This window comes from Xiphophorus hellerii, unplaced genomic scaffold (genome assembly GCF_003331165.1).
Source record: "Xiphophorus hellerii strain 12219 unplaced genomic scaffold, Xiphophorus_hellerii-4.1 PGA_scaffold_64__1_contigs__length_250000, whole genome shotgun sequence".
Classification (NCBI taxonomy): domain Eukaryota; kingdom Metazoa; phylum Chordata; class Actinopteri; order Cyprinodontiformes; family Poeciliidae; genus Xiphophorus; species Xiphophorus hellerii.
The window spans coordinates 149,905-175,799 of NW_022587639.1; the positions used below are offsets into that span (position 1 = coordinate 149,905).

General features: G+C 37.6%; 2 protein-coding genes across 2 annotated transcripts in view; one reads left to right on the forward strand and one right to left on the reverse strand.

The window, feature by feature from the left end:
- Window positions 1–1,259, forward strand: part of LOC116716542 (short transient receptor potential channel 2-like) — a 9,356-nt gene extending 8,097 nt beyond the window's left edge. The window contains 3 exon segments of the mRNA XM_032557365.1: window positions 291–913; window positions 915–1,005; window positions 1,008–1,259. Coding sequence (XP_032413256.1) covers window positions 291–913; window positions 915–1,005; window positions 1,008–1,168 — 875 coding nt within the window. The 3' untranslated portion in view covers window positions 1,169–1,259.
- Window positions 1,260–5,909: 4,650 nt separating this feature from the next.
- On the reverse strand, window positions 5,910–20,058 carry LOC116716533 (CXXC-type zinc finger protein 5-like). The gene is made up of 2 exons (XM_032557357.1): window positions 19,649–20,058; window positions 5,910–6,914 (listed from the first exon to the last, which is right to left on the reverse strand). Exon 2 carries the CDS (start codon window positions 6,697–6,699, stop codon window positions 5,932–5,934), a length of 768 nt encoding a protein of 255 aa, XP_032413248.1. The 5' UTR covers window positions 6,700–6,914; window positions 19,649–20,058; the 3' UTR covers window positions 5,910–5,931.
- Between the last annotated feature and the right edge of the window lie 5,837 nt (window positions 20,059–25,895).

A 25,895-nucleotide genomic window follows, 5' to 3' on the forward strand; every position in this document is an offset into this window, starting at 1 on the left:
GTTATTTTCAACACAAACTTTCAGAATTTTCTATTTTCTGAAACCTCCCAAAACAAATCTAGAGGTTTGAGACTGGTAAGGTATCAAATTCGTAAATTAAAGATGTGTTGGAACCTTGAAATTAAATCATGCCGATCAACAGAAACCATAATTTGTGATTACAGTGTGAAGCCTGCATAATCAAATATCCATAGTATTAGCCTTTCCTATTAAAGAAGAGTTTCCAACTAAATTTAATTGCCATTAGCAAACCTAATTACTGTGATGTGATTTGTGTTTTCTCCCCGTAGATATCGGTAACCGAATCACGGAGCTGAACAAGGCGGTCTCCAGGATGCATCTTGAAATGAAAGGGATCCAGCAGCTTCTGATGACTGATGGACACGCTGCAAACGACGCACTGACCAAGGACGGTTCTTCTGTGCTGGGGAAATACATCATCGGTGCCAAGAATAACTTCAGAGGTTTTAACAGCAGCCAAGATGACAAAAGCACATCGCTTAAAGTGACAGTTCATCAGAAAGAGGAAGGGGCCGATGAAAGGAAGGCCGATTCAGAGGCGTGGCAGGACACAGATGCACAATTGGATCAGTTGGATGAAAGTGAAGAAGAAGAATTGGATAAGGCGGCAGACTGCGAGGTGGTGAAAATGGAAGAGGGACGAGCGAAAACAGAGCTTAGGGATTGGAAAGAAACTGAAAATACAGAGCTTGTAGAAGTAAGCAAAGGTGATGATGGAGTAAAAGAGGACTTCTCAGAAGGGACGGGTTTTATTAGAGTAGAAGAAAAGGTGAAAGTTGAGAGCATACAGGGCAAGGAGGATAAAAGGGAAGGAGAGATTGACCCCAAGGTGACAGAAAATCTTGCAGAGATCAGACCTGAACACATAGAGAGCAGCAAAACTAGTTTTGAAAACAACAGATGCGAAGAAAACGATAAACAAGTTCAATAACATGGAGCTGAAAGAAAAACCAGACGAGGCAGGATGGATGAAGGGAAAAAAGTATGGGGTAATGTTGTGGAAAGATCTCACGTGACCAAGGGGGACGAGAAAACCGGAAATAAGAAAGTGATTCAGTCTCCAACAGGGAGCAGCAGCTCCAACGACACCGGCTTTGGTTCACAGGAAGGGGAAGGATCGATTGACGGCACACCAGTAAAACCATGATGGGTCTCTGATAACCGGAAAATTTGAGAAGTTGAAAAAGAAAAAAAGGCTCAGTAGATAAATATCACCGTACATACAGATATTTTCAGCTGTAAGACTGCATATAGCCGACGTCTGTTTAGACTAATGCATCAAAAAGTAACCTGAAGTGCAGCTAAGCAAGGATTTGACCCAGAGGAGGACAGGTTCACACAGAAAGCAAACGAATATCTTATTTAACACAAACATTTTATATTCTGGGCAGAAATGTTTTTATTTACAATACTATTGCTGAAAACTGCAATTGCAATATTGACTGAACATTATTTTTGAAATGTCTCTTCTTTTGTTAGCATTTCATAATCTCCCCACTACTTTCCAAGAGCCTCAGCATTTCAGCCGCTGAGGAAAGAAACCTGCTCTGGGCATTAAAGGAAGTCAAATCTGTTCAAGATTCAACATATTTTTTGGTGTCAATGCATGATTTGATAAATCTCTAATTCCTGTACATTTGAGGTTAGATTTATATTACTGGTAAATAGCAAATCATTAACACTTTGAAACCCTAAAACTAATATAAGGAGTAGTTTCTTTTTATTATGACTACTTCTTATAAGCATTTAAATTAAGATGCCGATGACGTCTGAACAGTAAGTCGTTTCTCTGCCATTAGCACATTTATCAGCCGTGTACACAGAGTTGATTGACAGCAATAAGACCTTCCTCTTGGCTCTGATTGGCTGGTTTTGACCTTGAGCATTTTTTTCAGGCGGCAATAGTAGCTCAGGGAGGAAGTGAGGGAGTTTGATCTTTTCTGAGATTATTTGTCTCATGATATAGTTTCCCGACATGGTGAGACTTTTAACAAATATGGACAAAAACATATTTTTGTAAACAATACAAACTGTAGCTTTAATAGTGACATATTTTACACTGTACGATTGAAGAAGCCAGGCTGTATGAATTGTTGCTGTGGCAGAGAAATCAGTCCAACAGTGTATGGACAGCAAGACGGAGATTAACGCTGTTATTATCAGAACTGGACACTGAAAATAGAGAGAGGCTGAAGGGAAAGGAGACGGCAATGTTTTTTGTCCAAGTGTCTGGAGCCACTTCTACAGTGTTTGTACACACAGGCTGCCGTCATACATCATTAAAACATTCTTGATGCAAGTGAACGTAGTGCATGCCTGATGCCCATTCACTGCACTGTATGAGCTTGTGTGACAGGGTTATGATATGAGGTTGTGTTAGTTGGTCAAGTCCACAATCAGCGACTGTATGTGCCCAGAAAAATGAGGTCAGCTATAGCTGCCATCTCCCAGCTGTCATCCGGCAATAGGCGGGATACACCCTCGACAGATCGGCAGTACGTCACAGGGACAGGAGGAACCCACAGGGCTCACATGTTCTCTCAATCACTGTAAAGTAACTATTCACCCAACAGGTTCTAAATCAAAATACTAGTACAAAATTCTCCACTTCCATCACCACGTCAAAACTTTAACCCCACTGAGGATGCTTGAGAAGTAATGGAGATTTGTGTTGATTACGTGACACTGACTTACAAGCAACAACAGTTTTTTTTGTGCTAAAATATAAATAGAAATCTGCAAGTGACAGGAATTGAACAATTTTCAGTTTCACTGCCCCTGATGAGAAGTATACTTCTGTATGAGTCCTTCTCAGGCCACGCATATTGAGCCCTTTTCCACTTGTGAAAAAAGGATTAAATTTGATACTTAACTCTGATCCATTCCACTATCACTAGCCTTCAAAATGAACTACTTTTAAACATATATATATATATATATATATATATATATATATACATATACAGTACAGACCAAAAGTTTGGACACACCTTTCTAATTCAATGGGTTTTCTTTATTTTCATGACTATGTATAAGGCAAGAAATCCCACTTATTAACCTGACAGGTTAATAAGTGGGTGCTTTCATAGGTGTGCTTTGCACACCTATGAAGTGAAAACCATTTCAGGTGACTACCTCTTGAAGCTCATCAAGAAAATGCAGAGTGTGTGCAAAGCAGTAATCACAGCAAAAGGTTGCTACCTTGAAGAAACTAGAATATAAGGGGTATTTTCAGTTGTTTTACACTTTTTTGTTCAGTGCATATTTCCACATGTGTTATTCATAGTTTTGATGCCTTCAGTGTGAATCTACAATGTCAATAGTCATGAAAATAAAGGAAACTCATTGAATTAAAAGGTGTGTCTAAATTTTTGGTCTGTACTGTATATATATGCCAACTGGTAAAAAAGGCCATACATCGCTGGCAATACTTCAAATTTCATTGTTTTTCAAGCATTTTTACAGCACTAAAAATGGAACCTAGTATTGTAAACTCTCTCCCACCCTCCTTCTGAGGAGGTTTCCTGTCTGAAAGCTACAAAGTGACAAATTATATATTGCTGTCTCTTATTAACATTGATAGTATTACTAAAATTAAAAGTATAAAAGTATACTAATATTAAGAATGCAAGAAGTTGATATTTTAAAAAGCTGAATATTACCGTTATTATATTAGTATCGGTAGCTTGAATCTTTAACAAAACTAGAAATCGCCGAATAAACTTTGATGAGTAGCCATCCAGAAAATAAATGTTCATCATTGATGAGAGCTAAATGTGAAACATCTGGTTTATGCACATGTAATAGTAAAAATTTGTGAAAGAAAAAAATATATATAATATATAATTATATTTATAATAAATATAATTATATATATATATATATATTATCGTGTTTCTAACTGTTGGACAAAATTGATTTACTCAGTCAGTCTAAGAGTTAAGGACCTTTTAGATATCCATTATTCAGGCTAAGTTAAGTCCTTTTTACATTAAAAGAACCTCAAACACACAACAACAGCTCACAAAACAAGACCATGTTATATTCATGAGAAAGAAAAAGATGTGATTTTAGCAATATAAGAAAACTAAGAACTTTTGAGAAAACTAAGAATCTTGGTTCTTTATTTTTTACAAACAGAATAAAAATGTTGTAACATGAATTTCATAACAAAGTAGTTCTGTTCTGATTATTGAGTTCAGGTTCAAGTCTAAGTACTTTTGGTTTTGAACTTGATTTGTTAAAATAAAGTCAAGAGTGATTAAAAACAAAATAGTCACTTCATTTGCAGCTGATGGGAAGTAGATATTAACTTTATTGGCAACTAATATTAGCAAACTGTGGTATTTTCTGTTTATAAATCCTTTGTAGTTATCAATCAATCTGTCAGTGTTTATCTTTTTTACTTCACATACCCAAAAAATTGGTTAAATAAGCCACTGAAAGAAGATCGAGGCTTTATTGATGCGTCTGCAACAGAGTGCTTTCAGCAAATCAGGCAAGCAGTAAAGTTTCTTAACACAACAGGGAACCTAAGGAACTACTTTCTTTCTAACATCAAAATAAGAGTTTCAACATGGAGAGGTGAGTGCTATAAGCTTGCAACAAAGAGATTCCAAGCTTAGAGAACTTACCTTCACATCTGTGACTCATAATTAAAGAATGTCCTTATACATATGTATAAGAAAGATATGACACAACCATGCTGACAAAAGGAATTGTGGCATTTCATTATTCTGAAATCTCCTGCCATGTGCACAGCTGTATCACTCAAAATTATCTGATATTTACACATTTATCAAGTTTGTCATGAGGGGCCAACTCGGCACATCAGGCCTGGATAACTAACCTTTTAGCCTGCAAACACAAGACTAAGCTGTCCGTCCCAATCAACATCAGACAGAGATCGTAGCAAGGCCATTAGCTGTTTGCAGCATAGATTCGGTTGGGTCAATTAGACCAGCGGCCTCTCTATTGGTTTATGTTCACACAGTGTTTCATGTCTATCAATTTATTATGCAATGCAAAGTGACACCATTTATCCACAAAAGTTTGTTTCCTTTGAGATGAAACATCTGCCACCACGGCCAGGGTTAGTTAGACCACAGAGTGTGAGGCAGCAGACAGGAAGTATATGGAGGGCCATTTAGATGAGCAGGAGTGTCACAGGAGAGAAGGACAGTGGCAAGCAGAAGAGGGGGGTGCAGTGTGCCACACTGACACCTGGTGCTCCAGATGACAGCTCTGCAGCCAGATGGACCTTATTATACGCACACTCATATACAAACATACCCACACATGTATACTGACATTCAAACACATACTGTACACATATCCACAATTACTGCCAATCTTATTCCACAAACTCACACATTATTTTTATTCAAATTTCTGTTGCCACAGTAGGCAAAACAAGAGTTAGATTGGATCAGACTAAAATGGACCCGCTTGAGGGAATATAATGTTCCGCAGATCGCTTTGAATAATACAGTTAGGCATGGCGCTTGTGTGGTCATAGTGGGCAGATTAAAGAGACCCCATAGTGTTTGTTTACACTGAACATACCCTCCGTTCTCCTCACCACCTGTCATTTCCTTGCTCCAGAAGCTTCGGCCCACGATATACACCCCCACTTTGCTAATTTTCTTTTAGGGGGAAGACTATTCAAGAGTCCTATTTGTATTTTTAAATAGCAGTTTACTTCTCAACCTCAGACTTTTTCAGATCATTTGTATCCCCCTCTATATGATTGAATTGTTGTGTCTTACTTGGAGGCCAAGGTTGGTGCATTCAAATTTTGTCTCTGTCGCTCTGAATCAAACCCATTCAAGCAGTTGTTTTCACCTCACTAAGCAATAGTACATCTTAACCACCACTGTCTTACCTCCAGTGCAGCAGAGGGTTTCTTCTTCAGCTCCTCACATTTGCGAAACTTGCAGATCTGGTGGCCTGTTTTCTGTTCCGGCAGCTGCTGCACTGCTCGCAGTTAATCCGCCGTCGGCAAGGCGGACACATGCCGCAGCGTTTCCGTTTCTTTTTGCCGGAGTTGATAGCAGAGGCCAGCTCGCTCTGTGCCGGGTATTCGGTCAAGCCAGCCATGTGAAGCGCGCTGTCCGCCAGAAAGACTCCAGCCGGTGTCATGATGAAAAGGCCCGGATTGAAGGGGAAGCCGCTCCCTACTCCATATGGGAAGTCAACGGGACCACCTACGGCGTCCGTGACAGACGTACCCTCCAAGTCGCTAGCCCCCGAGCCTGCGTCTCCGCCGCCAACTCCCACTCCCATGCCCCCAGGCAAGAGCATGTGCTCCATACCGGCTCGCTTTAGCAGCGCTGCTGCCTGGGCAAAGTGCAGCAGGCCATTTTGTCCCTCCAGAACCTGTTCTAAGGTTCTGTCCAACTTGGCTGCTGTTAGTGTGGAGACAGTGGCTTGGGGAGCTGGGGGCGGTTGATGTTTGGCCGAGTGGCTCTTCGTTGAGCTATTGTCCGTGTGTCCATTGGTGGTGGCAGAGGAGACCGCTGTATATTGAGATAGGGTACGCGAGTTCTTAAGGCTCTTGCTGAGGGGCTCGCTGATGATGCCACTCCGATTCCTGCGCTCTATGACAGGAGAGTCCTGTTTGCAGCTACTCCGCTCCAGGTCCTCTGTTTGGGGTTCCTCCGACAGCCCACTAGACATGGTCCGGTGCGTACGTGCCTGGGTCGGGGGTGAGGGTGGAAAGGGGAGAGGGGTGAGCAATGAAGGACTTTTACTCTGCCCGTTATTTGCCCTGGTGAGAGTGTTGCTTGGTGTTAGTGGACCAGTCAGCCAGTCAGAAAGAGACAGGCACCAAAGCCTTCCTCCTCCTTAGAAGCGCGGCCCTCATCCACGTTCTTCCATTGGCTTTCAGGAACCTTTACAGGGAGAGAAGAGAAAGGGGTTTATTATTTAAGGTTCTCAAGATGTTTCCATTCAATATTTCCAAACTTCTGCCAACTTAATTTTCTACATTTTTATGATTTTTTTTTTGTTTTGTTTTACGGAGATCAAAATACATTTATGTATTAACTTATAAGTTATGCATTGTTGTGTTTCATTATCTGTGCTGAAACTGACTTTCCGTTCATGAGTGCGGGCCATTTCACAATTTTTTGACTACTCAGATCAATTATAATGTATAGAACATTGAAATATATAAACTACGTTGTCCTGGATTGCAAACAGACCATTTAAATCATAGTTTGTGATCAGTTCAAACTATGATTTAGTTTGAACTGATTTGGGAATTTGTTTTAAATTCCCAAACCAAAAATAGAAATCAGAATTTGTTTGGCATCACTTCAAGATCCATGGATTCAATTTAAACCTAGAACTAAAATGACATGGAGGGCAAAAAAGCTGATTTTAGAATGAGTGTTTGTCTTATCTTGCTTGTTATTTTGTCCATCAAACTAAAGACCATCATCTAAGTAAATTTAAGTAAAAGAAGCTCTTTACTTTTACAGAAATTTGGATTTTTCTAATTTGTAGATATAATTAAAAAAGTTAAAAGTTCGGAATCACAAACTTGTTTGGCACTCAATTTTAATTTTTCCACATTCATCCAGGCTTGAAAATTATTTAATCAAATTTAATATTTTTGTGTAGGAACCCTGTTTTATGGAGAGTCACCAAGAAATTGTCCTGTGTCTGAAATAGGACGATTCTCATCTCTGCCGTTGAGCAAACCAAACCAATAATTGCATAAAATGAACACAGAGCATGCTCAGAGATGTAAGAAGCTGCTGAAAGAGGAATAGTTTTCTGTGACACATAAAAATACTGGATGTCTTCATTTCATTCACACTGCAACAATCTAAGAAAGAGCAAGACAACAAGCAGATAACGAGAAGACTGAATGGAGTAGAGTAAAATTGCTCTGTTCTGAGATTCAAACTCTTTCTGTCGTGGGTCATGCTAGATTTAGAAATGGTGACAGCGTTTCAGAAATCTCAGACTTAAGTGAAAGATCTACATTCTTGAAGCATTATTAGCCGTGCTAGTTACTAATATAAGATACAAAAAGTCCGTTAAAATGATCAATTACCACTTCACAATCAGATATTTTTGATTGTGAACAAAAATTGATCAGTTCACCTATCCACTTTCCATCTTCTGTTGCACCGCTCATTTGACCACATATGTGGCTTCTAGAAACATTAAAGCATTTACTATACACTCAGATTCAGCTCTGCTTTTGGTCTCGTTTGCTCTTGTCAGCCAATCGCATTAAGGGTGTATATAGTGTGTCATCTGCTGAGCGAGTGGGACACAAACATTTTAGAGCGTTTTGGTTTAAAAGCTGCTCTGTGTGGCTGAAAAGCAACAAAACCAGAAGGGTGAGAATAAGCTGAAAACTGTAAATCTGACAGCAAATGAGTACAAAACTAAATTATTCCACAAGTGAGGTCCCCAAATCAATCACCTTATCACATCTCTCTGAACTAGAATTTAGTATAAAACATTTTAATACAGATTTGATGTAACGTTTGCTATTCATTAGAGAATTTGTGCAGAAAAAAACATGGTTACCTGTGGATGAGTTTCATTAGGAGCATTGAAAACTCTCGCCCAACTGTAGAAGTATTTGATGAAAAGTCTGACCAAGAACAACAGCTTTTACAACACCTCTAATTCTTTTCTTACCAAATCAATCCATTAATCAAACCTTACACACTCCTGCTTGATGAGGCAACACCTGCTCCCCTGCAGATTCTCTGATTGGCTTGCAAGGAAATTACAAGGCGGGGAGCCAAGTCCCTGCTACTTCAATATAATACAATCTAATGAATTAATTTGTAGCGAGGACAATAATCTTCCTGATAAATGACTTCCTATCACAAGCAAGGCAGTGCTCGCAATGTATTCCAAAACAGTCTGTTTTTGTCTTTATCTAGCAGGAAATATTGGCTGCACCAATCAAAAGTTCATGTCCAAACTTTCTACTGCTGCCGCAGCTCTTTTTTCATAAACAACACCGATTCTTTATCAGATTTAATTTTTAGGATGTTTTCACCAGCATTTCATAACACAGAGAACAAATAATTTACAAGGTTCTTCTTAATATTGATACATACAGATCATGAATGAATATAAATGTCAAGTAGACTTCAAATTTAGCAACGTGTTAAAGGGCTATTTCACAACTTCTGTAGAAAATATGGAACAACTTATAACAGGTATGTTTTAAAATTTATCAAAATTTAAATTTAAAATGTATCATGTGTAGCCTTCAAATCACATCAAATTTCCACTGCATCATCCTTTCATAAATACATATTACATAGAAAGAGTTTGTGATTTATGAATCTTTTCTTTTGTTCATGAAAACAACAGGTCAATTTAAACAGATATATTAAAAATGGCCTTAGAAGCTGAAAGAAAGTTCCAAAATAGCTTTTTTATTATTGTTGAATGACTTTCCATTTATCTGTGGGTTCTGTCAATAACTCAAGAACATAAAAGCTTCAAGGCTTTGATAAAAATGTATGTTTTGGTGTGGAAAATCAAAGCTAATGACATTAGCAAAAAAAAAACAAACATTTTATTATTCAAATATTTTGAATTGTATTTTAAAACGTAATTATTTTAATGTCTAACTAATTGCATACTCGTTTTACTTTTTCATACTTTCATACAAACCTGATAAATAAAAATTCCAGATTTTCAAGATTGTGCAGATTATCCACTTTTCACTGACAAACATTTCTGTTTGTCATTATCTTTTACTTTTAGAAAAAAAAAAAGTTTGTCCTCTTGAAATTCACATTTATCTATTAAAATTTCCCATGTAAACAATGTAAAGTGGTATTTATTTATAACGAGTTTTACTTGTGACACTCCAGAGCAATGAAATACTTTATTATATAATGATGCTATTTTTTTTTTGACCTGTCCAGGTTAACAAACAAGCGCACCACCTTTCATGAAACGTTGAGGAAATGGCCGGGCAAATCCTTATAAGGGAAACAAAGGCAAAGAGAGGGGCGGAGGATGGAGGGTCGGGGGGGGGGGTGTCTGTGCTGTGTGTGGAAATTGGAAGGCCAGAATTAGTGGGAGGTAAAGCTTCAAAGGCTAAAGCACAGCCCCCACATTTTCACCAGCTCAGGGGGATGCGGCGCCAAAGAACCAGAGCCAGCTCTGCAGCCCTTCAACCCCGTAGTTTCAGTTTCCCCGGTGCTGCACCGACCCGGGTCTGGTTTCCCGACAGCATCCCCTCCTACCAGAATCTCTGCTCGGCTGCGAGTAAAGAGTGCTGAATTAGTGAATTTCATGTTTCATATAGTCTCTGGAGAAGGCTTTGTATGTGACTAAAAAATAAATAAAATCCCTCTAAACTATATCTTCAGTCAACATTTAATTGTTTTAGTGATGGTTTAATTAAGTGAATACATGACAAGTTTTTCTTTTGTAAAAAAAAAAAAGCACTTGCAAACCTTTGCAACCTATAATAACAGTAAATTGCTATAATTTGACCATTTAACACACATCATTTAACACTAATTAGCAATTACCTTATAATATTTTAGCATTCGATTCAACTTGCAAGGTAACTGCTATGAGGCACTTTCAATATATTTTGGATTGATTTATCATAATATTTAACCAATTAGCAGTACAAATATGTGTAAACTAATGGAATGAGTTTTACATTTAATCTCATTTTATGTAAATGTTTTTCTTTTCAAAAAACATTTGAAAAAAATAGTTTTTTTTTTAGTTTATATTTGAAATAATGGAGTTAATACGGTCTTGATATTGTCATCACCTGAACTATTTTGAAAATGCTTTCTTCTCGTCGCTCTGAATTAGCATTTTTTTTACATTAAGAAACCATGTTCTAAATTTAGATTTAAAACCGATCATGTCAATTTAAATGGGAAACATAATGCAGAGAACGCTACAAATTAAAACGTAATGAACAAAACATAGTCTAGTGCAGGGGTGGGCAACCCTGGTCCTAAAGGGCCGGTGTCCTGCAACTCTTAGATGTCTCCCTGGTCCAACACACCTGAATCCAACAGCTGAATCACCTCCTAAGTTCAGTCAAGTTCTCCAGAGTCCTGCTAATGACCTCATTATTTGACTCAGGTGTGTTGAAGTAGAGACACATCTAAAGGTTGCAGGAGACCGGCCCTCCAGGCCTGGAGTTGCCCACCCCTGGTCTAGTGAGTGAATTTAAGCGTCAACAGAACAGGAAGTACTTTTATTTTGATTAGCCATACATATCTTGTAATGAAATAGCTGCGGTCTGAAACTTAAAATGTGTTAATGAGTCTCGAGTCCCAGACCGTGAGTCAAATTCAAGGTTCAAGTGTTTGTTTTTGTGACTTAAGTGCAATTTAACTCAGACTCTGACATTCAAGTCGCCATCTCCTCCTGTGTGTGTTTCAGCTGTACAGACCCAATCTAAATCTACTGTATGCTGTCTTTAGTTTTACATGTAACCCAATGCTATTTGAGTTTTGAATGAAGAACCTGGAAGGGTTGCAGGGAATTAAACAAACAGCTGAGTCAGCAGGTGATGAGCAGGAGATGCACCCATGAACTGGTCAGAAATCAGAATCAGCCAATTTCTCTAACAGTTTTGGTGGTTCATTTGCAAATAAATGATTTTTTTTTTTACCCCCAAGTCACTGAAAGCCTCAAAACTAAGAGGCTTTCTATTTTTCTATAAAAATGCATCATTAGCAGGTCACAGTTAAAGAAAATAAAAATCAGTGTCAGAGAGGGAAGAAAGTGCAACTTTAGTAGTGTGCACAGGATTTGAAAAATACTTACATATTACATATAATTACATATAAACTTGTATGAACATGACTTTTCCTGAAAGTTAAGTGGAAGAATGCTTTAATTTAAATAGACTCCATTGATAGTGATAATAAAATCTTTGTCTTTGTCAACTTCAAAGACAAAGATTTACTAGCCTCTTTAAAACTAGCCAACTTTTAATTTGTGTCAGAATGGAAGGGAGTGAAAACGAGCACATCAAGAGCATGTAAAAAGTATTTTAGTCTACCATAACCCTAATCCTAACCCTTATGCTATATTTTTTTGTGTGAAAACTATGCACAATAATCCAAAATAATCTAAAAAGTCCTAAAGGAAAACAATAGCACATACACTGTATACCGCACCAGTCAATAACATGTAAACATATTCATTTTAAAAACTTCACTTTTAAACCAGAAAGTAAATGTTTGCGAATTTTAGCAACCACTGATGCTTACAAAGGTACAAATGTACAAAACAGTAAAAGAATAAAATAACTAACTGGGTCTGAACTGATATATGTTTGCAAGTCAATTTATCAAAATGATCGAGACAGCAAACAAACTAAGTCTAGCTTGTGAAATCCTGCTCCTCGTGAAAACATTAGCTGTGCTTCCATTGATCATAAAGTCGCGCAACCTGGAGTTAGGAAAATAAATTTGCCCATTTAAACACACCAATTTAAAAAAAAAAAACTCAGGTTTTTTGACAAAAGTTATTTTGAGCTAAAAGGTGGTTTTCCATCTATTTCAAAATTAGTGTATTTTGCAAAACTGCAATCATCACAGGAGTCATGTGATCAACAACCAGATGTTACTGCTGACAGAAAAGACGCAAACGACGTCTGGAAGAGGTAGAAGGACGACGGTGAGGAGTATTTTTCAATTACTCATCGCATGACAAAACTTATTCACATGATTTTAATCGGGTTTCTTATTTAATGGAAACACCTCAATTGTGAAATTATTTTTTTTTTATATTGGCGGAAAATCAATAAGGATTTTCAAACATTTGTAGTAGAAACACAGCAAGTGTCAACAAGTGTAAGTTGTAAGTTTACTAAAGCCTGAAGTATGTGTTGAGTCAGATATACCTTTAGAAACAAATAATAAAAGCTACTTCCCTTTTAAGTAAATAGCTGTAGGACTTGATCCCTAACAACTCCTACAGATAAACACCAATGTATAAATTACCCCAACTTAACTATATTTTGAGGCTGTCCTGAACTGTCCTGAACCTCATCACTGCGTGAAAATCCAAGCACTAATGTAAGGCATGTAAAACTGATGGAATACAGTGTGTCATATTATTACACTGTAAAACTACTCAGTTTTTAACAATATGAATGGCATAACGTTTGTTAATTTAATGTAGCACCGTATTGGGAATTGGCACTCGTCTTGAATGACTCAGATCCCGATGTTTAATGTTTGTTTTGTTTATGAGGCTACAAAATGTAAAAATGTACAAGAATATAAACTGCAAAATTACAAAAGTGCTTCCAATGGCAAATATTTATTTACCATATTTATGTGGGAGGTTTTTGTCCACCATGCAGTCATGCAGTGCTGTTACTGCATTAAAACATAAGGTAAGAACTGACAGCAAGTCCACCTACAATGTATTAGCTTTGCACTCATCCTCCCGTGCTGTGTGCCCTATCAGTCACACTCTTTCAATCATAATAAACCTTGAGCATGGCATATAGTCCCTAGTTAATCACCCTCCTCTACTTCCAACACCCTGGCTTCTCAGCTCCCCTCAGCGCATCATTTACAGAGAAGCCTCGTGTCCTCATGTGAACTGTCTCCTAAACTGCAGCTGCATTTTAAAGACAGCCTGGATGTCATTTTGGTAAAACAGGATAGCTGATGTAGTTTAATTCAACTGGAAGGCTCACTTTATTTATTGGCACATCCAAAATATAAAGACTTAAGTAATGTCTCTTAGGACAATGTTTTTTTTCTTGAACTAATAGCCACCCATTAAAGTGGCATTTCTTACACATTAAGCCTCTTCCGTTTCTTAACATGTGCTCATATAAGTTGCTCTTGACATCTCAATGGTTCTTTCTTGTTTTCTTTTTTTTGTAAATTTCTTTGTGCACAACGTGCAACACTGGATGACAGCACAGACATAAAGCCCAATGTATAAATTACCAAAAGATCAATACAGTCCAAGAACTACACAAGTGAATCATTTCTCAGAATGGTCAGATAGCTCAGCTCAAAACTGCAAAGCCTTAGTGCTTTGTGAGATCCTATAATTAAAGCATCTGCAAAAATAATTGGTGACCAGTTCCTTAGGTGAAGTTACACAGGAGAAGAAACAGTAGCCGTAGTGTTGAGGTATTTCTTTCGGAACTGTTTATTTTTTTTAAGCTTTGTCATAATTTAGCTATTTTTTCTCACAGTTTGAAGAAAGCAAGTTTAAGCATTTGGATATGTACATTTAATGTCATCATTCAAAATACCATTTGACTAGTGAAAAACGCTGGGAAGCTTTGTCAGAAACCTTTTCAAATTTATCCTTAAATGACACAAGGCCCTCACACGTTTGCTCATCCGTCTTTTGATTTAATGGCAAATAAAGAGAGATACAGCTTTAGGAATGGCTTTAAAGTGTAAGATTAACTTTGCAACTTAGAAATACCACATTTACCATTAAATGACTGCTGCAGTTCAAATGCGAGAGCTATACCCACATTGCAGCAATTACCTGGTAATATGTAACTTAATCTCATGGCATGCTATGCAGAAGCTCTGTCTGTACTGAGAAAGATTCAATCACGCCAGCAGGCTGAATGTTTGGAGGGACTGACATGCCAGGAGAGTTGGACTTCTCTCCTGACTGGACCACTTGGAGACACTACCACATTTTGTTACCGTTAGCCCAAAATAGTCAGGTAATCATTAGATAGCGAATCAATAAAATGAAGCAGTGACAATAGGGCAAAATGTAACTTCCAATGCTAGCCTGATTAAAAGCCAGCCTCTACGTTCTCCTTCGTACAGAAGGAGTGGACTCTCGGCTACTGAGAAACGATTGATTTCTGGAGGCGTGGACTCTGTTGAAGTTTTAATTAACCAAATCGCTGACGTTTGTCCATGACGTACGTAATGCGGTAGAAATTCTACAGGAGGAACCCAAGTAAATGGGAGAAAGCCCAGACTGTGCTGTGAAGCGACATTTTAATCAAGAGGAATTTCATAGGAAGGCAATGGCCAGGCTACTCCGATGCAAAACAACACTGAGTTTGACACCTGTCTTCTAAAAGCACACACTGATTATGGGAGTGCATCATAAGATATACATACTCCTAAGACATAGCAGGACTTGATGTTTTATAGAACATGCTCTATTTCTTCATGGACCCACATGGAAAGCATTTCAAATATGCCAACATACATGGCAAGATAAATCTCACGGTAGGTTCAGTGCCCACTCAGCACAGACAATCTGAATTTGATTCAGAGTTTTATTGTTGTTAATTTAGCCACATTGCATTACTTGATATATTTCTGAGTTTCTATACAGCTGCAATGGAGGTGTTCATTGCAGTTAAAGGTTCCCTTACAAACATGTTATATGAAAATATACTAAGTGCAAAACTGAGAACATTATAAAATGACCGAAGAAGTATTCAGATAAATATGCTATTATACTTATTTAGCCGTTTTCCTACATACAACTGACTGCATTGTCATTAATTTGTCACTCCTCGCCCCTCATCCCAAATGTACACACACACACACACACATGCAGGAACACATTCCCCTTACAACAAATGTTGTGGGTTTATTTTAATGAAATAATTTGCATGATTTCAGTGACTTTAATTAGCTGTAGGTTAAACCTAAAATTAAAAAAAAAACAGTGTATGCACTTCACCTTTACACGCTGTATAGGAATCTGAGATCCATTTACACATTAAGAAGCTACAGCCAGAAATGATTGTCTACATACTACAAGCAGGAGATAAACTGTTTGTCTTTTTTGGCATAAGCACAGAATAACCAATTTAATTCTGCTACAATAATGTAATAGCCTGGTATTTATGGCTGAAAAGCAGGAGTGAGTAGTAGAACTTCCCATGCATCACATTTGAACTTCTTAGTTTTAATAAGGATCTAAGCATATTTGCTCACCTCATTCTTGACAATGATCAACCTTGTAACTTCATTTTGTATCTTTTGATCATTTATTTGCCCCCACTTAAAAGCACCTAGTGACAAATCTTGCCTAGTCTAAGACAAAAGTCCCATACACAGTCACACAAGAGCAACCTAAGGCTTCTCTCACATTTCACACATGGTTTTCTCTTTATTAGAAGTAATGACATCAGTGAAATTGTAGGTGACCAATACAAAGTGTTGTTTTTGCAAACTGATCTTTAAATGATCAGTGTGTTCTTGGATTGTGGCAGGAAGCCAGAGTACCAGGGGAAAACCAATACATGCACAGAAAGAACATGCAAACTCCATCTAGAAAGACCTCAGACATTGGGGGGGAAAAAATCATCCCAATTATAAGTTAACAAAAAATGAAAATACAAAATCACAGTAATCATTAATGAAAACTCCTAATTATAGATATGAAAAAATAAGAACTTTTTGTAAGTTGATCAGAATGAACAGGAACTTTTGATCAGTAATCTGAGCCTTCCTGCTTTCCTGGGGTGGAATTACTAAGTGACACAGGCACCAATTTCATTTAGCCTCTCTCCAGAATAGGAAAGACATGAGAAAATGCAAAATCTCCAAATCAATTATTTTATTTTCAGGCTCTTTAACAAAATTTTATGAGAGGTGCCAATAAATATGCCGGACTATGTGTGTGTTAAATTAGGATGTTGCGACTTTTTTTTTTATCATTAATGAGTCTTGATGTATGTAAGATATTGGAATATGATCATTAAACTGGAGATCTAAGAAACTAAGAACTGAAGCATTGACTAACATTCAGAGATTTCATTCACAAATGTTCACATACAACCAAATAATGTCAGCCCTGTCGCCCATTTACCATTTTTTACCTATTTTCTGTGTGCTGTATAGAGAATTTTTCATCTCTCTATGTTTTCCTTCCAAAAAAGTTTTCTATTTACGTTTAAAAAATATACATATATATATATGTTGTGTTAGAACACATGCTATTAACACAATACTATATAATGAAAAGCTCTGTAAACCACGGAGAAGGCTAAAGAAATAGCATACTTTTTGTAGCATATAATAAATCTGCAATAAGTTGAGGTCTTGAGCCTGCTGGTCATGCCTAAACAAAACATTAGTGAATGTTTGATTTAGATATAGACTGATGGTAGCATTTAATAAAAGCAGACAAACTTGAAAGGGGCTGGTTACTCCTTTTACTGGCACATACTGATGAGAAACCACACAGAGAAGCCACACTTATTGTGCCTAACATTACAATGATAACATGTCATTTGTAGACACTATAAAACTTGAGGACAACATTAATCATTCACCAAGCATAACTAAATTTTCTGCCTCATTTTTGCCCCAATTGAATGGAATAAATATTGTTTATCAGACTTGAGTCCCAGACAGCGAGTCACAGTAAAGTCTTGAATCTGTACAGTGCAAGTCAAAATCAAGTCTGAAGTCTTCTGTGAGTTAAATGTGACTTTTTACCATGTTTGATATTCCTGACCAAAGACTCAAATTAGTGGACTTTTACTCATAATGAGGAACAGTGCTACAATAAATACATGCTGAGGCCACCTCTATCTCAGTCACTTTGACTATGATTTTTAATAAAGTACGATGTGTACTTTCAATTTGTATGTTTTCTAGCCACTGCAATCCAGGATAGTTTGTAAATATAATTGCTGTGCTTGACATTGCAAATTGTAATCTACAATTTAATCAGTGTTATTTAATTGTGAACAAGAAAATATTATTGCTGCCACTTAGTCAGTCTAGAGCTCAGGAGGTAGTCGAGACAACTTGTTTAAGTTCAAACTAAGCATTAGGATAAGGACTAAACAGGGATTAAAGTAACTTTAAATGCATTTAGCAGTTGGTTCAAAGTATGTGGAACACCATCAGTGAACAAAACGTCAAAGCTTGAAGCAGATGTGCTAAAGCTTCAGAAACCATCTCCAGATGCTACTCATGCAGCTAAGAACAGGAAACTGAGGCTACAATTCCCAAATGCTCACCTTAACTGGAAAGTAATAGATCCGGAAAAATGTTTCCTGGTCTGATGGATCTGAATTTCAGTTGCAACATTAAGATGGTACATCCAAAATTAGTTGTAAACAATATTTTGTGGCACAGTTTGGCCACTTTAGTACCAAATGATTATCATTTAAACACAAACAAGACAGTTTGTTATTGTTGGTGTCCAAGCCCATCCTTTCATATCTGAAGTGTACCCATCTTCTGATGGATAGTTTTTGGAAGGAAAATGAACCATGTCATAAAACTCTAATCAGCTGAAACTGTTTTGAGTTCACTGTATTCAAGTAGCCTCCGTTCCCTAGATCTCAATCAAACATGGCACCTTTGGGACATTGCTGAACAGGATATTAGCATCACGGATGTGCAGCTGACAAATCTGAAGCATCAAAATCTCTAATGAATGTTTCCAACACCTTGAGTCTATGCAACAAACAATTTTGTCAGTTCTGTAGGCAAAAGAGGGAGTCAAAAATCCAGAGTGTGCCTGATAAAGTGACTGGTTAGTGTGTGATGTAGTCAAATTTAGAAAATACAACAATTATAAATTAACATAGTACTGTAACTGTCTGCTTTCAGATTCTTAGTCTTGCCCTGGTGGGCTAGATATAAACTGTCAGGTACAACTGCTCGGGAATCAGTCCTGAATGAGTTTCCGTGACTGACGTCAGTGCATGCGCAGGTACCAGGTTAGCAGCTTTTATTTAACAGAGGAGGCGGTGGTGTGAGGGGGAGCATTGTTTGGTTTACAGCTGCGTGGTTGTGAATCATTTGCGACAGACGCCGGGAACACCTAACGCGGAACGCAGCTCTCTCCATTTTCAGGCGGACTCTGTATGTACTTGTCCACTCGCTGAGCTCCCTCCGTCTCGAATGAAGCGCGCACACGCGCACAAACGCAGAGGAGGTTAGAAAGCCTGGTGGCAATAATTAGATTCAACGCTCCATCCTTTGTCCATAACCTGCTGCTGCGTCTTCTTTCACCCCCCGAATAGGCTGCGGGCGCGCACACAGAAAAAGTTAGAGGATTTTTTTTTTCTTCTTCTTCTTCTTCTTTTCTTTTCTTGGGATCCACTTGGAGATGCCGCTATGTACCTTTTGTGGTGGCGGAAAAAATAAAACATCTGTGGGAAACTTTCAAATGAGGACAAGCTGGAAACAAACAAACAAAAAAAAAAAAGCCGAGGAAGTGGGAATCTTTCATTTTAAGCTCCGCACGGATACGCAAATGAGTTTTTGTAACAAAACAGACACCAGGCGACTTTTATTCAAGCGACGTCCAAATTAATGGATCCTCACTATAACTGATATTGTCAGCTGGTTTACGTAAAACTGCAGGTACTTTAGATCCACCAGCGTGGCGTCTCCTTAGTTACAGCTTAGTTTATTTCCCTATAAAAATGTTAAAATACCAAAATAGGATTTTGTATTGTTATTGCGATCAAACCTTTCGGGGTACAGATACATCATGCTTTAACTTCATCCCACACTAACATCACATCCCAACTTTCATCAGACTTCAACAAAGTATGATTCCCTCCACCACCTCGGACCATAATCCACCCCCTCCTCCCTCCTTTTCCATATATCTGCATATTTGCAAACACTCGTGTTTTTTTATTCGCACCTACCAGAGCAGATTCAAACAGAAGGGAGGGCTCCCACAGTCCGAGCGGTCCGTGTCTCTCCCAGCCTTTCCGTGGCGAATGGTGACAAAAAAAAAAGAGAAAGAAAGAAGACAAGGAAAGACAGGGGCACAAAAAGCTTCTTTTTCCAAAGACACAATCCTAACCCTGTGCCTGCTTGTTAGTGACAAACGTGAAGAGAAATTAAATAAAATAAAATTCAGATTTTGCGTCGCTTCAATGAGAAAAGCGCACTTTCTCTGAGGCTGTGTTGAACGCGTGGGTTCCCCGAGCTTTCTCGGCGCTTGCAATCCCACCTCTACATCCCCGTTTGCAGAGAGGAACATGCAAACACATTTCATAGATTTTTGGGGCCCGGTGGAAAACCCGGAGTGGATTTCTGTGCGAGATCTGAGCCAACAGAAGCCGTTTCAAAATACAGCTGCAGGCTAGCGGGGCAAGAATACCCTCCTTTTCATCTGTTTACTCCTGTGCCTAACATGGAAATGATCACTTTTTGACCTCTTATTGAAAATGAATATCGATTACATTGATTGAATGCCAAAAACATCTGGATTAGAGAAAGTTTACAAATTAAGCCACATTGAAAATTGTCTGAAAATATTCCTCAGACCATTGTCTGCCAGTGACATAATGACTCCATGTTCTTAGCTTGTTTAAGTTTGTTGTAGGACCATTCTCTATGAAAAGTGGGACCCTTATGGGCTTTAAATCTGTTTCCTATTTTTTTTCTGAATACTCATATTAAATGGATGAACACCTCAAGGGATCAAAATGCACAAATGGGTCCTATATGAAATGGACAACAGTATGTGTCTGCATGTATTCAGCAATGGATGACAGAGTGTCTCACTACGTAGCTTGACCTCAGAAGCGCTACTTTCAGACAATTTTTTGAAGTGTCTGTTTAATGTTTGGCGATTTGAACAGCTGTTTCTGTCGTAATCTACCTCTAAAGTTACTAGTTTTATGTAGGAATAACGTCAAACACAACTTAACCATATTCTAGTTACAAGTCAGTAAATCAGGCAGATTTCTCAGTTGCTACTTAGCAACAAGATTAATTACTTTTAGCAAAACAAGCTATAGTAACAGATATGTGTTCCTGAATTTTATGCAATCATACACTGAATAAACATGTTCACCAATGGAGGTTTTAGTTGTACTGATCTTTGGAAATAATTTGAGAATGATACAAACTGCGAGAACTACATAACACAAAACAAACAAACAAAAAAGAAACCTGTGTAATTGAACTAGTTTTAAATAACAGCCATATTGGATTTTGAGATTAGGTTAGAGTGAAACTCATCACAAGGCTTTCTTGTCTTTCTTTTCCAACTTGGAAATGAGATTTTTTTTTTTTTTGAATTCACAAACATGCTGTACAAATGAGCAGGACTATTTTATTTATTTATTTATTGTAAAAAAAATAAATAAAAAAACAAGACAACAAAAAAAACCAACACTTTCTGTTGTTTTGCATTTCTTGACAGAATGGGGCTGCTTGAAAAACATTGTTGGTAGAATTTGATCCAGAGTAATTTTATTTACACCATACATGTTGACAAGTATATAAGTTATGCAAAACATGTGTGTTATTGTTTATCTTTTGTTATTTCTGCTGCTTCTTTCTGAGCTGAAAAAACATTCTATGCAAAAGTCAGTTCATCACCTCCACAATTCTTACCCAAACTGTGTAGCAATCTTACACTCCCCTTTCATTCTTTATTACTTCCTTTTTATATGCATAAATAATCCATTTTGTACTCACTGCACTTAAATTGTTGTGTATAAGTCTGTTTCCTTGCATTTAGATATTTTCAGAAGTTATGGTGATAATTAAGCAAAAGAATGCTAAAATTTAAGGTATTATTTAGTTAATCAAACTTTTTTTTTCCAGAAAACGTTTTTTTTACGCCGCATTTATATTTACTTTGGAACAAGTTGCTTTTAATATATGACACATGACTCCTTATCACACCTGAAATGACTCTGAGAGACCTCCTCCGGATAGACGGAGTCCTTTGTTACAACAGACAAAGAAAAGCTTACAGACGATTCAATTAAATCATTTGTCATCAAAGCGGGTACAAAAGTTTCCTGTGTTAGGTACAAATTGCTGCATGTTGGGAGACAAAAATATCTCAATAAAAAACTGTTGCATTTCAATGACTATAACTTTAAAAAATGACAAAGATGCCCATGTAATCACAATTCTTGTTTGAGTTGAGGTCCTGACCAGCTATTTCTATTCCAAACTAATTAAAATGTATGGAAACAACTATTTTCAAAAATTTGAAAAACTGTAACTGAGTAGTTCAAATAAAGTTCAAGGTGCAACTGGGATGTAAGATTTTTTTTTAAATCTGATGCTTGTGCCCATAGTGCTCATATGAAAAATTGTAATTGTACACACAATTAATTGTAATTTTAATCACTGGGTACTAGACTTTTTTCAGTGGTTGCTTTTCATTCAACTTGTTTTGGATCAGAGGTATAAATACTACAAAAATTCAAGTATAGAAAATAGAAAGTGCTGGGCTCTGGTGGGTGGTGGATTAAACCAGAGTTGAGGCACAAATTAAATCCTGCTCATAGCTTTATGCAACCTGATGAGGAAGAACGGGAGAAACCGAAAACGAAACGCAAAGCAACAACAATGTCGACCTTTTCATCCAGCTCTTAAAACTCCACTCCATTTCTTCCGACTGTCCTGTCTGCTGGCAGGCGGCCAACCCAAGTGTGTGGAAATGACACCGCCAGGGCGGCAGAGATTTTCCTTCATTTCTCTCCTTCCCGATCGCAGACTGGCTGACATTGGCTAGAAAGTGGAGCAGCTCGTCAGGGACAATCAATGCGAATCGATCGAGCTGCGCGGCTGAGGCTCCAGAGCTGGAAAATATCGCGGCAGTTGAAGAGAGCAAAAGAGAGAGAGAGAGACAGAGAGAGGGAGACAGAGGGAGAGAAAGAGGAGGGGGTGTTCAACTCAACTCTGCCCGTAGCCAACAAACATCCCTGCAAATAAATGCGCTCTGACCCTCATAAACATGACGCTCACTATGCAAACACGGGAGTCAAAAAGTCACTGCGTGCGTAATTACGCACGGGATTTGAGTTCCGAACGTACTTACAGTGAAGGTTATTTCACGTTTATGACCACATAACTAGCTACAATAATAGAATCTCTAAACTGCATTTATTTGTATGGTTGAACATGCTTTTATTCTGTTTTTGAATTTATTTCAATAGTTTGAACAGGTGAATTAAAAAAATGAGAAATGTCATTTAAAGTTCCTAAAACCCATTTGATTTAAGCACGTACTATTGTGGTTTTGTTTCCTAACAGAACATAAATAGATGCACATAAATACCATGAAATCATCATGGGATTTTTGAATTTTGCATCTCACACTGAGACGTATGTGAAAAACTTTACATTTTCTTAATTGTACAGTTAAGTTTTTTGATTTTTAAAAAATCTTATTAGCCTTGAGTGGACAAAAATTGTATTCCAGTGGGTTTAGTAATACTTTAAATAACTCAAGTAGAAGTGAAAATGTTAAATAGTTGTAGCAATTAAGTGAGACAGACAGAAAGTTTTGCAGATGGTGATATCTTCAACTAATAAAATGCAATTTATAAAACATAAATAACATCATGGTAAAATTACAAATTAAGACAAAAGAAGCACGTGCTTTCTAATTGCAATTTATCACAAAACAAGTCTTGTGACACCAATACCTACAGTAGTCAACGTATTTCTTTAAACAATGCAAACTACTTCCATTGATAAGAGATGGTGTAAACATTTATTTGCCCCCTAAAGGTTAAATTTGGGTCAGCAGGTTGAAAGTAAGTAAGTAAAATAACTCATTATTACTCACCTTGCTACGTTTGTGCCTTATGGTGGTTGGATTTGTTTGTGAGATAAGATTCCTTTTGAAGGCAAAAGAAGGTTTGAAGTTTTCACGCTCTAAAAAAAATCATTTTCTTTGAGCTGTACAGTCTGAACCATCAGCCTGTACAAAGTTTAGGAAAAGAGTATTTAAATAGGCTGGAATTATGCAGCGTTCCCTGATAAAACGATCTCCATGAAAAGCTCTAAAGGACCGATCAGTTAGTTGGAGAGGAAAGAAAACGTTTGGTTGTAAATGTTTTCCCTTCTTAATGTTCAAAATCTTGATTATGTTTAGAGGATGATCCATTTCTCAGACCAACTCATAAGAATCTGAGTTTTTTTATTATTGCTGAGTTGCACTGAGACATTTGTAAAAACATATTATTATTGCATATCATTGCAATATTATTGCATATTATTGCATTTATTTAATAATGAGAAGATCCTTTGTTCCAGAAATAATTGACAAAATCTCTAGTGGCTCAAATGTTAGTTACCTTTAAATAAATATAATTGGATCATTTTTATATTGATTATTTTTTAAATTGATCATCGTTTCTAATCCACAGATTTCTGTTTCTGCAGGGAATGAATATTACAAGATAGATGATCATCTCTTTTAGAACCTTCCCATTTGGCCGTACGAGGATCCAAGTTTGACTTGCACAATGCGAGGTAAAGATGTGGGTGATTGGTTTCAAAACCCCCAGATAGCATGTTGCGCTCACCAAGTCTCCATAACAACCATTAGCTGTTATCTACATGCCACCAGTTGTTTGAAAGTGATACCATGAAAAACCTTCGGTATATACACATAACAAACTAAGCTATTTTATCAATGCATTGCTTCAAGCTGCCTGATATTTTATGTACTGTGGCTTTTCAGATCACTTCCCAGCCATGCTGACATCATCAAAACCTGCAAGTGACTGGCACAAGTTAGGTGAAACAACATTCTCCCAGTGTGAAAAAAAGTGAGTTAAAAAAATATTAGAACAGCAACAGAAATGTGCACATTAGTTTGGTCCTTAACACGCACTTCCAGAAAACTGCAGATGAAAATGCAATCCCCTTGCTTATCACTTTTGTTTTTTTATTCCTTCTAATGTAAATTTGTCCACTCATGCACAAAATGCTGTCCCTTTCAGCCATTTAAGATAAAATAAGCTATACTGTCTTTACTTCCATTGGTGTTTGTCTTTTTATTAGCTTATGCTGTAAAAACCATGATACAAGCATGACATGAATTTATCTACAATTTGAGTAAATGTATCTTTGTTTTAGCCATGTCTGTGAACCTTAAGACTAATGCCTGTGAATTGTAAAACAATAAGGTTTTTATTCTATTCTATTCTATTCTATTCATTTTCTATTCTATTCTGTCCTCAATCTAGTCGGTTTTCCTAGAACAGGAAGACTTTTTACTTTGCAATCTGCAATCATCTGTGCCTTTCATAGGTTTAAAAGGGGGTCAGAAAGAGACAGCAGGGGAGGAAAGGAGAGTCATGCGTGGATAGATGGGTTGGAAGGAGCAGCAAGCTGTGACTCTTGGACATGTTCTGGTGGGTGCGCTGAACCCCGGAGGCTGCAGCCACACTCGGCTCTTTGTTGTTTTCGTTCTGCACAGCCAGGCACGGTACTTTCCTGAGCCGGGGAGGAGGATTAGCGTTGCATGGCCTCCATCCCCAGCTGCACACATGACCAGCGCTGCAGGAAAGCCCCGCATGATGGCCCAAAAAGAGGTACGTCAGGGCTGAAGGGAGCTGGGAGAGGCAAGGAGCGACCAGCTTTCTTTCGTCCATTACTGCAAAATGTTGTGAACTTTTTAAACACTAATCATTTAAAATAACATGCTTCTTTCTGGAAGTGCAATTTAATGTTGATTTTTCTCCCTAAAGCAATCTGTTCCCCTTTTATTATTACTACTTGTGCTGCAACATTTTTACCGCATTAGTTTATGTCATCACACTATTCTGTCAGTTTAGCAGCAATAAATTGCTCCCTTTGCAGCAAATAAAGTTTCCGAGGAAAATTCCCCGGGAGTCTCAAACCCAACACACATGCTTGACATGTTGGCTGATCTTCTGTAAAATAATACCCAAATTTATTTAGAGCATGTGGTCCAGCAACCGAGTATTTCACAACTCATCAAGAGATACTTCTTTTTTAAGAATAGCTACAGAATACTCGTAGTCAGCAAAGAGTAATCACTAAAAAGAAAAAAAAACAACTTCCGCTTTAATTGTTTTCAAATGTTTGTGCCACTCTGGTGTTCACTCTACTACGAGAAAAGGATGTGGCTCCCACTGGCAGTAGCATGGCGGAACAAAT